Genomic DNA, 13,564 nt, shown 5'->3' on the forward strand with positions numbered 1-13,564 from the left:
GGTAGAAAATAATAATCTCTTTATTGATGACTTCTCATGTAGTCTTTACATAGCCATGGGCATCTAAGGATTACCTGTAGCAAGTGAAACGATAGGTTGATAGAAAGTTTTTGTTTCTTCAAACATATACATGCTCTGAATTAATTTATAGTTTAGCCTCACCTACGCAAACCCAAGTAACCAACATACAGAAAGGAGTAAAAATTTCAGGGTCCATCCCTTCATTCTAGTAGTAATATGTTCCGAATACCAACATTGTATATCAGCAAACACCGGTCCTGGACAAATCAACTTGTGCACGGTGCGCTCTCTAGAATTTTGAGACGATTAAATTTCCTAGGAACCTACTCAATATTGCATCTCAGTCTGTTCAATACCCTGTAGACATATCAGACAGACTACCACTTCCACTACAACTGTTGTTTTGTCTCTTCCTTTTCTGTCAATGGGAACTGAACAAATTTGAGTAGATTCAGTCCCAGAACCTGAGCGATGCACAAACCACACTTGAGCACAACAAAACTGCTAGCATGGAAAGTTCGACTGCTCTTGAACTTCACCAACTGTAGAGACAAACAAATCAGGTCAAATGCAATTAGCATAGAAGCCAGTAATTCACAAGGTTAGACAGCAAGCGTACCAGGAAGTTCTACTGCAAAGTTAGCTTGAGCATCAGCAGCCGAGTTATATTCCTGTGAAACCAACGAGGGCAGTATGAGTGTCAAGGGTATCATGTTTAGGTACCGACATTTTTCCCCTCTTTTTTTTTGATAGAGGGGCTTTCCAACCAACATTGAATCCAGTTAAAAGGGACTCTTTGCAGAAAGTTATGTTCTGAAGGGGCTTTCAGATGGCTGATAAAAGCACTACAGCTAAAAATGACTTCATCTTGAGCAGAAAGGTCTTGTCAATCCATAGAGATGCCAATCTAAATGTTTATCAAATCTAAAAAAGATGGATACGTATTAGACAGATAGAGGAAATTGCTCCAATAAATATGTTAATTAGCACTTGAGTCTGAGGCAATCTGAAGCAATCATGAACTGGCCATGCAGCAATCTTGTACGTGTCACTTTTCATTACTTCAACTGGACAACTGCAAGAAAAAAGAGTGCCATGCTAGTGCGCACGAAATAGTTGTTATGCAACACCCATACAGTGCCCAAATGGATTTTTTTTTTTCGAGCACGCGCGAGAGTTGTCTATCGTTACATTAAGATAGGCATCTAAGAAGACTCATACAAGTAATTCCAGGTTATGCCACCCTTTTTGAGGGGCAGTTTCTGCCATGTGGTATCTTTTGAGAATTGATTATATGTGATGTCAACATAAAACTTGCATGGCCAGCTATAATCGTGCCAGTAGAATATGATATGGCGCCATGGCGCAGCACATGAACATGGCAAACTGCAAAGCTGGCTGGTCTAAGAGAAAATTGAACAAGGTCACAAGACAGAGGAAAGAAGTGACACCTACCCTCAAAACATGCCTGATTTGAAATAAATGAAATGTTCCCTTTAGCACCTTAACTTTCTTGCACAAGCCAGCCATATTCTCATTCTTAACACGCCAGAGATCTTGGACCTGCTCCAGAAAGCACAATGTGTTACTTTTGTCAAGAAAAAAATTAACATCACAACAATTTCCAGCTGCTCGAGACTCTCAGCTGAAAGCTCTACAAACTAGGTTTCACAACATTTTTATGAAAAAAAGCAGGTTTTACCAGATTATGTATGCAGAGATTTTGAGATAAAGTCTTTATTTCAATGTGAACTGATTTGAACAAGGGCTCTTTGAACGAAAGAAAATACTTTGGCATGTTGAATAAAACAAAAACCTTCCGTGATAACAAGAATGAAGAAAAATGTATGGCAAAATCACATTCAAGGTATTATGACCTTAGTGGAATTTGAAGTCAGAATGAATTGCACAGTGCTAAATCTCTATTGATAGTTCAGTGGAACAACGAACATATAAGCTACAAAATAACAAAGCTATCACCACTGACCTGGTTACAGACAAGCTTAGAATCGCCTTGAGCACGAATATACTTGAACCCTTTCTTGGCCGCATATGTCAGCCCTAGGATCAATGCACGATATTCAGCAGCGTTGTTGGTTGCAATACCCAGACCCTCACGTAGTTGAGCAATCTTCAGTAAATAAAGATCATAACACGGTAACCAGCTAGGTATGATAATTCAATATAAATAGAACACATCAGTTTAGCTACCAGTTGGCTACATACCACAGAACCATCTATCCGCCTTATTATTGCTCCAGCACCAGCTTTCCCTGGGTTTCCTTTAGAAGCACCATCAAATTCAAGAATACAAGAGAGCTGCAAAAAAGGTCAAAACTGCTGATGAGCACAGGTTCATGTATCATCACAGCAAAGATAAGTTGAAAATATACATGCTAGTAACAAACCATAACTACAGAAACGAGGCAATAAACGATGCATAGAGCGCGGATTGCATTATTCATACTCACATGACTATCAGGTAATTCCTGCTCATCAACTTTGGGATGCTTCTTTGATGGTCCGGTTTCCTTGAGAAAATGATATTTGGTGTGAGTAAATGAGATATATAGAGGCCACTTTTGAATGGAAATGGATCACATATCCACACTTGTAGTGACAAAGAAAACACTACTCACAATCTCATGTGGCCTTTTCAAAGTAGAGGATGCAGCTCCATCAGGTTGCTGAAACCACAAGTTGCACAGTGAGCATCTCATGAGATGTTACAGCAAAAGTCAGGTAGTATAAAACTGAATACCATGTACAGAAATGACCAGCAATCAGATCAAACTAGTACATAAGATGTAACCCTAATTACATAAAAGCAAGCAAACTTTGGTGGACGCTAACATTGTAGAATCTTCACAAAGCCAATGGCTCTGAAGCAGCACGAACTTACAAGCACAGAGCATTGTTTGCATTACCTGGAAAGGGCAGGGAACTAGATCATCGAACAATTCATCTCGTGCATCTGCTGCGTCAATGGCATAGAGAGCGTTCCTTAGCCCGCGCGCCGCGAGGTATTCCTCGGTTTCTTTACGCAGAGAGTAGCCTTTGAAGACAGTGACAGAAGGGTCGCGAACCTAGCAGCAGCAGCAGCAGCGATAGGGGCATGGTCAGCGACAGCGAGCCAGCAACGAAAGGAAGGTCACGGAAGTCGGAAGGCACATACCGAATTGCCGACTTGAGCTTGGCATTCGCTGAGGGTCTTGTAGATGCCGATGACGTCCCCCTTCCGGACGACGTAGAAGGGTTCGCCGGCGGGAGCCGAGTCCATTGGCGTCTTTGCGGCGGATCTCTTGGTGGAGCGCCGGGAAGAGGAGGAGGAGGAGGAGAAGAAGCGCGTGGGCAGCTGTGGGAGTGGCGGCGGCGGTGGCCCGGGAGGCCTGAGAGCCCAGAAGAGGGGGTAGTGCCTCCTCCACGCCGCTCTGGAAATCAGAAACCCACAGTGGAAAGAAGAGCAACTCCGAATCACCATTAGAGAGGCGGAGGAGAAGCACAGAAGACACAGAACGGTGGCTGGGACCGGAGGTGGGGCTTACCAAACCAACCGCCGCCGCGCAGGAGCACACGCAGGCAGGTGCTCCCGACTCCCCTTCCCTTCCCTTCCCAGGGGAGGAGACGGGCGCAGACGGCGATGGCGACGAAGATAGAGTGGGCCGGGCAGACATGGATTCTCTTCTAAGCCCACTACGTAATGGGCCTTTTCCTGTAAGAATGAATATCCAAAGCCCATGAAATGAGGCATATCGGGGGTCAAATGGTCAATGCTGACGTCGTCTAGCGTGTTAGCTTTGACTTCGAGCTTTCTTTTTCATTTTCCTTCTTGCCTTTCTTGACTTCTCGCTACAATTGCTCCTCTCCTTGTTATATTAGAGAGGGGCGGCGGGAGGAGGTGCTCCCTCCGTCGTCGACCAGCAGATCGATCGAAGTCAGCAATCGAATCCAAAGAAGAGCAAGAGAGGCGGCCGGGTCCAAAGCCATGGACGGCGCCGCCAACTGGAGCCCCGCGATGGGGGACGGCCCTGCCGCCATCGCTGACGCCGATGGCGTCGACCCTAACGCGGCTGCCCCCGTCGGAGGCGACTGGCGCACCCACCTTCAGCCTGAGGAGCGCAACAGGATCGTCAATATGATGTACGTCCTCTCCATCTTCCTTCCGTTCCACCCTATGACGGGAATTGTCGAGCAATTCAATCTTTTTCTTGAGACGAGGCGGCTCCGTATTGCTGCTTTTTACGATTTGATCTGTGGACACTTGCTTTCCTCTCTACTTATTTGTATATACCGACAATGTCATGATTCCGGGGTAGGGTTTGTTGATCCATCCGTGCACTCGTTTGTTTCTCCCACAGATCGCCCACTCGTTTGTCCGTGACATACAGATCCATGCATGTAGTCGCATTGGTGGCATCCAATCCATCATCCTTTATAAGACTATATACATCTTTAAACCTAATTTAATTATCAAAATCACCAGTAGAAATAGAAACTACTTGTCTACTTGTTTAAAGATATCTTTATAAGGTCACCTTCACCATAAACACACATAGGAACATATTGTACATAGCTGCATATGGTGTGAGATCTAACTCTTGCATATGCGCATGTGACTACTCTTTTTTTCCTCAGACACGAGAGGAGACATTAATGTGCATTTGAGTTTTTTTGTAAGGTGTGGGAGTAGAATGCTTGGTTTTTTCAAATGTTCTTTATCTCCAATGAAGGGTGGGTGTGGCACAGCAGCAAACTACTGACGTCTCCACTTGTGTCAACCTCCTTGCAAAATAAGCAAGGGTAAAACCATATAAAAGTCCCCTTCCCTAGACCATCACCTTGTGTGGGAGCTTTTAGCATTCAGTATGTGGTATGCCCTCGGTACATGGTGAAAACTCATAAAGTGATACTGCCCTTTTTCTGCCAAGTGCCAACTACTTATTAGTTCAGCTATACATTGCCATTCAAATGTGTCCATTTTACCCTAGAAGGCTTAGTTCAACCATATGTACCTAGAAGGCTTAGTTCAACCAAATGTACCTAGAAGCTTAGTTCAACCATATGTCCAGTATATCTCTCAATATATAACATCTTGTATTGTATATGTAGAATGGAGACTCTGAAGAAGCATCTGCCAGTACCAGTGCCAGAGGGGTTGGGTGAGCTTCACAAAACTGCCATGCGATTTGAAGAGAAAATCTATGCTGCGGCCATCAACCAGGTACATTTAACCTAACTCTAGTATGCTCCTGTACATAGTCACAATTTTTAGTCATGGGGTAGGTCAATGGTATAAAAGTTTCTTTCTTCCTTAATTGATAGGCAGAGCTTCCTGCTGTTTGTTTCAAAAAAAAAGATATAAAAGTTTGATCTATGAATAATCTAAAATGATTTTAAGTCAACTTTAGATGCTTTTAGCATCTTTTTATCATGCTAACATAAATGATGGGGCAATGCATGGATAATGTGCTAGTAATACTTAGGTGTGATACCAAAACATCATGGGCTCATGCATCTTGCACATGTAAATTGTATTGATGCAAAACCACAACTTAAATCCTTCTATTTTGTACGGCTTAGTCTGATTATTTGCGGAAGATTTCTTTGAAAGTGATGTCCATGGAAAGTCAGGCAAATACACAACAGAACCCTGGAAATGCTCAAGTGATTTCAAATCAAAACCCCCCTGGTCCAGGTACCATACACAACAATGCAACATTACACTTATTTTTTGTGCTATCAATGTATTTTCTTCTCAAAAAAAGTAACCACATGCAAAATATTGGGTGATAAGTAAGTTTTCAACGTTAAGAGTGAAGGAATAAGTCTTGTGTTGTTGATATTTTGGAGCTCCATATATAGGATAAGTAGGAGTAGTTAGCGCCTTGTCTTGGCATCTTATCTAGTGCTTTAGCAGCTTATCTTCTACTTTAGTTGTTGCTCTACTTTATGCTTTAGCTGGTAGCAATAGAAATCTGAAAAATCCTAAACATGTGTCTTTGCCAACAATTGGTATCTAGAGCCTAGGTTTTCCTTGTGTGGTGCCATGTCTGTATGATCCACCACCTCCAGCCAGTGAGCTTGTGCTGCCGTCACCGGTGCCGTGGTAAATCCCAACGCAGACTGTTATGATCGGTCGGGTCTACCAGCACCGCAACAAGCACCATAGATCACTGCAGGAATAACTTCTCTATATTTAGCTTATCTAAGTTTAGTGTGAGTGGATGGAGTTTCCTTGCTCCCTTGCTCCTGCGATCTCATATTTGGATTTGAATTTGTCACTCATGGCTAGAAGCGCAGCTGCATGCCTTATCATGCACGATCGCCGTAGATTACTCAGGAATAACTTCTCTATATTTAGCTTGTCTAAGAGCATCTCCAACAAATTAGCTAAAAATAGTAGCTAAATTTACTGATTTAGCTACTCTATAAAATAGATTTGACAAAATGATATTAGAGTACTCTAACAGACTCTATAAAGTATGGCTAGTGAGGTAGGCTATTCAAAAATAGATAGCGAATAAGGTGGGATGAGAGCTATTAAATTTGAAGAGTAATTTATAGAGTTTGTTGGAGACATTTTTCCTTCAACGATAGCTAAATATACCTTTACATAAAGATTTAGCTAATCTCTTGGAGATGCTTTAAGTTTACTGTGAGTGATTGCTATATGTACTCATCGACTTGGAAATAAGAAGATCAGCTGGAGATTGAAGACAATCTCTCCTGCTCTCCTATTCTGTGCATGCTGCCTTGTTTCGGCACCGCTTGCCAGAATGGCGTCGCAGCCTCGCAGCTACCGTGGACCTAAGCCCCGTCCACCTACGTCCCACGACTACTTCCTGAGAGGTAATACGAGCAATCCTAACACAGACCGTGATGCTCGCATCGCTACTACAGAGGCGGTGGCTGCGCGTGCGGCCGCGACAGCCAGGCAGGTGACGGCCACGGCCTATGCATTCTTTTAGCCGCCAAACCATACAAGGGTGATGTGGCAGCTAGACAGTGGTTGCACGTACTTCAATAACCTTTGATTGATAAGCTTAAATGATATTATCTCCTAAATCATATTACTAATTTGCAGTTTGTTTGCATCATAATATTTATATTGATTTTATCTACAAAACAAGATCCATGTTGACTGCTCCTTCCATTTCAAATTATAAGATATTTTGGGTTTTCTAGATTCATTGATTTTGCTATGCATTTAGATATACACTATGTCTCGATACATAGCAAAAGCAATGCATCTAAAAAGTCAAAATGTCTTATAATTTTCAATGGAGGGAGTATATTTTTATAATAAAAGCAATTAGTGATGGTGAATACCACACGTCATACACACAATTGTATTGCCATGTTCAATAGCTTTGGTTTGGTCACCATCCAAACATGTCTAGTATGATGAAATTTTGGCCATGCCCTGATTTAGCTAGAGCCAAATTTTGGCTTGCCAAGGGTCACAATCCAAACCTTCAATTCACTGTTGTGAGTTCTTTCCACTAGTAGGCACATAAATTTTCCACTCGCTTCTTGCATCTAGTTCTACGTTGTACATGGTTGCTACTTGATTGCTTGTTCGTGGTGTTGGTTGAGTTTTGACAACCTTGCTTTCCATGTAGCATCTGCGGATTCCACTGCTCAAATTGCTCCACCAGACACAGGTGATTTGCAAGAGTTATATCAAATGGTAAAGTATGCTAATCACATTGGCATTATCACTTCTAGCTCACTTGCACATTTCTAGATTGATATAAGATGTGATAACTGGCTCGCTGTATTGAAATGTTAGGATTTCCACTTCCTGTTACCCCTAAATTCCATTTTTTGCTTTTCTATTGGTATGTTATTTTGCCAAACGACCCTCTTTGTCTTCACTCTTTTTAAAATAAAGTTGCAATTGAAATCCATACAACAGTGATATTTTAGAATTTCTAGCCGACCTTTAGTATTTCGGTGGATCTGTGTTCATATGACCATATGTACTATGGAGCAGATGGTGTCTAGATGTACTAAGGTTACTATTTTATTTGGGTAGTAGGTTTTTTATCTTTAAGTTACTTTGTTTGATCTAGAAAACACATGATCCTTCGCTGGACTTCACAGTTTCTCTTTTTGTGCCAAATTCCATGCTTGTAGTTGTAATGAATCGATCTTGTGTCATCCTTGTGACTTAATTGAAAGCCGTTCTATTCAATTTTTACCTTTTGTATACTCACATGAACATGTAAAGTCAGTGACCAATTTATCGGGTTTTGTCCATTCGTGTACAGATTAAGAGCTTGAAGGACCAATACTTTGTGGAATTGAATGATTTGTACAATAAGGTATCGATCAAGATACAACATATTGACAACCACATGCCTTCTCAAAAGTCAGCAGAGCAGTATGAAAAGATGAACGGTTTTAAAGTAATGTTGGAGCGCATGTTGCATTTCCTGCAAGTTAACAAGAGCAACATTCAGCCAAGTTTTAGGGAAAAAATCCCTATTTACGAGAGGCAAATTCAAAGTATCCTAAGTTCACAAATAAGGAAGTCTGTGCAGGCACCTGGACTACAAATGTTTCAGCAATCTGGTAGGCAAGCTCCTAGCTCTAACATCTCACAATCTAAATGCAATGTTTATGCTGGAAGAAAAGGCTTCTAATTGTTTAGACAAAAAAATGGAAATGGCAACCATATATACATAATTTGGTATGGTGGCTGCTATTTTTACTGAGTTGATTGTCAGCGTTTTTCCTTCACGAAATGTGGTTCTCCTTTATGTTTGTATTGTTGTAAGTGCTACTCCCTCCATCCTAAATTACAAGATATTCAAAGAATCTTGGAGAGTCAAAGGATCTCAAGTTTGACCAAATTTATATAATAATATAATAATATTTATGATACCAACTAAATATCATTATATTTTTATTAATTATATTTTCATAGTATACCTATTTGATGTTATAAATCTTTGTAACTTTTTCTATAATTTTAGTCAAACTTAAGATATTTTGACTCTCCAAAATTCTTAAAATATCTTATAATTTGGAATGGAGAGAGTACTCTGCAATACTTCTTTGTACTCTATCCTTTAGTTTATTGTTCTGACTCATTCCACTAGTAGCACAGAAATTTTCCACTTGCTGCTTGTATCTCACTCTATGTTGTACAAGGTACTTGATTGCTTTGTTCATGGTGCTAATTGTGTTTTGACAACCTTGCTTTCTGTGCAGCATCTGTGGATTCCGCTGCTCAAACTGGTCATCCAGGTGCAAGTGATCTGCAAGAGGAGTTATATCAAATGGTAAAGCATGCTACAGTCCCATTGACATTATCACTTTTAGCTCAGTTTCACCTTTATAGATATGATTTCTACTTTTTGTTGCCCCTAAATTACTTCTACTGGTTTCCATTGGTATGTTCTTCTGCCAATAAACCTCCTTGTTTTTGCTCTTTTTAAGATTAAGTTGGAATTGAAATCTATACAACAATGATTTTAGTATCTGTAGGTAGATGTTCTATTTTCTTTTTTTCTCGAACAACACAGGAGAGTTGTGTGCCATTTTATTGTTGGGTATTTTAAACGCACACAGAAAAATCCACAAGCGCACGGATACCGATGTAGCTTTCATCGGGAGTATTCCAAGATATCAATTTTCCATGGGGAACGCGAAGTGTACTAGCTGAGGTTTAGATCGTCCAAGGATAACTATATTTATAATTTTGTAGGATAGAGAGGAATTTTCTTAAGAGTTCTATAGGTTGATCTAGGAATCGGGATTTACTCTAAGGTTACTTATCTTGGGACATCAGAACACTAACCACAGAAAGGGATGAGATGGGGTTAGGAAGGTCTGACTATGGTCCTACAACACCAATCCGAATGTGGTGGAATACATCGGCCGTCAGGATTGTCACGATCCTAGAGCTACCACAATAATACGCTGGATTGGGTGCAATTCTAGGTAATTGCAAGACTAAGCACCACGCTTAACCTATTAATTACTACTCTAGCGCTGCAAGAACTAGAGCACTTGATGCAAGCGGGAATCCAATAAATAACTTAAATATAAATATAGAAGTTAAATAAGAACTTAGGAATTATAGAATTGAAGTACCTAGAGATTAACCAAAGGTGAACTGGTTGCTGCAAATATACAATGTTGAGGGAGATCTGATAGATCCGGCTCCTCTTGGGTCTCTCCTCTTCTCTGTCCCTCTTCTAGTTTATAACTAGATGAACTAGAAGAACTAGAACTATAAGATCTAGAGGGGCCTCTACTTCTCTATTTGATGAAACCCTAGTTTTTGCTCTAGATGTAGCTAATGAAGGAGATGCCTCTAGAGGGGTCAGGGTTGTATTTATAGCCCCCTAGGAAGCACCACAACCCTTGAATCAAACCGACTTAAATATGCGCTTAAGATTACTCCTCAAAGTCGGTGGAGGCAGGATCCGTGAGGTTGGCTGTGATTGGTTGGTGGAGATCTCTAGGCGGCCGCCCTTGATAGGTGGGGCGCCCGCCCAGCCACCGAGCTGGTTCGAGCTCCCGTTTGGTCTGGAGCCTCCTAGAACCTTCTAGATTACTCTTGAGTTGAAGTTCACGATATTCTCTCTATGTAAATCTGACATGTGGACCATTTTTGGTTGTTATTCTAATAACCCCCTGCAGAAATAGACAATCACTAAAACTTGTGGAATTCTGTTAGTGATAACCCTATATCTACTAGGTGTTTGCATATAGGTCCATTTTTATGTCTAGTTGACGGTTAAAATTAGGAGTTAACTACCGTCAACATTCATTAAGAAAGAAAAACATAGAGACAAGAGTCTATTCCAAGTAGAAGGGAGAAAAAGAACTAACTCTCACACCCAACACTTAAAACCAAGAAAACTACAAAGAAAAAACTCCCCAGCACACATCAAGTCTGTGTGCTTAGCAGTTGAACAAAGATCTCATTAAGAACACAGGCTTCATCCATGCACCACAAAGTACTCTTATTAGCCACAGCTTGTAGAACCAATTGGACATTTTGAGGAGCTCCTTCAAAAACACGAGCATTACAGTGCTTCCATATTCCCCAAGGGACCAAGATGATTAAAGAATTTAACCCTTTTCTCATTTTTTATCAAACCCCATGTTTGCTTTGCACCACCAATTGGAAAATTGATACTCTCTAGGCCGAGGAGCAATAGTTAGTAAACTCAGTCTACTCAAGATCAGAGTTCAGACCTATCGAGAGAAGAAGCGAGGTACAAGGATATGTTGAATTGACTCTCTGCTAGATCACATAAGGGTTAGGCTAAAGGGTGGGGTTACCCATGTTTAGCCAGTCGATTAGACATCCAACAAAGGTTGTTGATGGCTAGCCAGATAAAAAAATTGCACTTTAAAGGAGCCTAACTTCTCCAGATCCTTTTCCAAGGAGAATCTTCCTTCAAAATTTTTTTGATCGTTCCTTGGAAAAAAGCTACATAGGTCGACTTGCTGGAATAGATGCCGGATTGTGTCAACTTCCAATGAAATTGATCAGGAGTATCTTGCAGCAAAATTACCCCATCCACCAAATTCCAGATCTGCAAATATTCCACCAAGACCTGAACAGATAGAGCGGCTCTGATGTCCTTCACCCATCCATGATTGTTGAGGGCATGGGCAACTGTCGTAGTTTTTATTATTCTCTTAGGAACCAAACTGTATAGGTTTGGGGCAGGCCAACACTATAGTCTTTCCTTATAACCAATGATCCTTCTAGAATTTAATAGATTCTCTGCTGCCCAAAATGCAGATAACAACCATGTCAAAAGGGCTTAGGCATTCTGTAAAACTTGGATATGTTGGCAGACGATTAGTATTTTATGGTGTCTAGATGTATGAAAGTTACTTTTTTCTTTAGACAGTAGGTTTTTTATCTTTAAGTTATTTGGGATGATCTAGAGAACACATGATTCATTCAGTGGACTTAGTAGTTACCATTTTTGTGCTAGATTCCATGCTTGTAATTGCAACCAATTGATCTTTATGGAAAGCCTTGTTCTATTTCATTTTTACCTTCTGTATACTCATGAACATGTAACCTCGGCAACCAATTTATCGGGTTTTCACCCATTTGTGCACAGATTAAGAGCTTAAAGGACCAATACTTCATGGAATTGAATGATTTGTACCATAAGATATCCATGAAGATACAACATATTGACAACCACATGCCTTCTCAAAAGTCAGCAGAGCAGTATGAAAAGATGAAGAACTTTAATGTAATGTTGGAGAACATGTTGCATTTCCTGCAAGTTAACAAGAGTAGCATTCAGCCAAGTTTTAGGAAAAAAATCCCTTTTTACGAGAGGCAAATTATCAGTATCCTAAGTTTACGAAAAAGGAAACCTTCTGGTGGGCCAGCTCTTAGCTCTAACATTTCACAGCAACATCAAGATTCCCAAAGTTTGCAGGAGCATGATAGTCATACTAATCAGAAGCCTCAAGCAAGTATACCAAGTATGTACACTGGAGGTACATACCTCTGTATTTGGACCTTCACTCTTTATCCATTATCACTGTACCTCTTTAGGGATTCATGTTGTTATTGCTAGTTTCATGGACTATCAATGTTAAATCTTATTTGATGGTGTGTAAAGTGATGCACATTTATGTTCAAAAAAAGTGTTGCACATGAACGATAAATGGATATACACTGTGGTTAGTTTTGATGGTGGATAATGGTGCCAACAGGTAGCAACAGCAAACGGAAGAAGCAAAACAAGCCGAGATGCCATCTCTGCAAAAACGGGTAGCCTAAAGAGGAAAATATGTTCGATAAAAAGGTATATACAAGAGTCTTCTACATGTTTGGAACCTCCTAGTAATACCTAGTGGTTTGATTCTGGTGCTATTACTCATGTGTTTAATGTTATGCAGGAGTTGCTATGATCCAACCGATAAGCGGACTAAAGAGACGGAAGAAGCAAAATAAGCAAACTAATCACATATTGGAATAAAAATGAAGGCACTATACTTGAACTTTGAAGGGATTAGGGCTAGAGAGTAATACTTGTAGCATGTTTGTGCTTAGTACTAAAGGAGAGTATCTATGTTTCCAAATGTAGTAGAATTCTTGTGTTTATGAGAAAATTGGATGTACTGATTTTTGCGGTTATGCATGTGCATGAGAGAATACATATTATTATGGCTATAGTACTTTAATTGATCGTTTATGCCATTTCAACCTTCATGATGGTATCAAAACTATGTTGAACAAATTTTGGAAATAAATGTACTGCACACAATGGGGTTCACATTAAGGGCAAATAGAACCTCACAAATATTTATGCAACCATCTGCAAGGAGTTATAATCTGATACAATTTAATACACACTAACCATTTTTGTCCATTTGATGTTCCTTTTGTTGAGATGGTGAAAATATTTGTTTCTCTTTATTGATGACTTCTCGTGTTATTGTCTTGAAGTCACGGATATCTTTACAACAAAGTGGAAGGACAGGTTAATAGAAAGTTTCTGTTTCACATATATGCTCTGAATTAATATACTCCTTCCGTCCC

General features: G+C 40.3%; 2 protein-coding genes across 4 annotated transcripts; one reads left to right on the forward strand and one right to left on the reverse strand.

Moving 5' to 3' along the window:
- On the reverse strand, window positions 108–3,682 carry LOC8054818. 2 transcript variants are annotated; one of them, XM_002445614.2, is made up of 10 exons: window positions 3,567–3,682; window positions 3,197–3,452; window positions 2,949–3,107; window positions 2,661–2,708; window positions 2,493–2,552; window positions 2,248–2,340; window positions 2,009–2,152; window positions 1,477–1,584; window positions 641–692; window positions 108–563 (listed from the first exon to the last, which is right to left on the reverse strand). In XM_002445614.2, exons 2-10 carry the CDS (start codon window positions 3,299–3,301, stop codon window positions 526–528), a joined length of 807 nt encoding a protein of 268 aa, XP_002445659.1. In that variant the 5' UTR covers window positions 3,302–3,452; window positions 3,567–3,682; the 3' UTR covers window positions 108–525. The 2 variants fall into 2 exon arrangements, with proteins under 2 accessions (XP_002445659.1, XP_021320023.1); XM_021464348.1 differs by having other exon boundaries at window positions 3,197–3,637.
- LOC8054819 (mediator of RNA polymerase II transcription subunit 15a) lies at window positions 3,781–13,189 on the forward strand. 2 transcript variants are annotated; one of them, XM_002444500.2, is made up of 9 exons: window positions 3,781–4,161; window positions 5,131–5,242; window positions 5,602–5,716; window positions 7,644–7,711; window positions 8,295–8,598; window positions 9,241–9,311; window positions 12,126–12,516; window positions 12,736–12,827; window positions 12,922–13,189. In XM_002444500.2, exons 1-8 carry the CDS (start codon window positions 4,007–4,009, stop codon window positions 12,795–12,797), a joined length of 1,278 nt encoding a protein of 425 aa, XP_002444545.2. In that variant the 5' UTR covers window positions 3,781–4,006; the 3' UTR covers window positions 12,798–12,827; window positions 12,922–13,189. The 2 variants fall into 2 exon arrangements, with proteins under 2 accessions (XP_002444545.2, XP_021320021.1); XM_021464346.1 differs by having other exon boundaries at window positions 12,126–12,501.

This window comes from Sorghum bicolor, chromosome 7 (assembly GCF_000003195.3).
Source record: "Sorghum bicolor cultivar BTx623 chromosome 7, Sorghum_bicolor_NCBIv3, whole genome shotgun sequence".
Lineage (NCBI taxonomy): Eukaryota > Viridiplantae > Streptophyta > Magnoliopsida > Poales > Poaceae > Sorghum > Sorghum bicolor.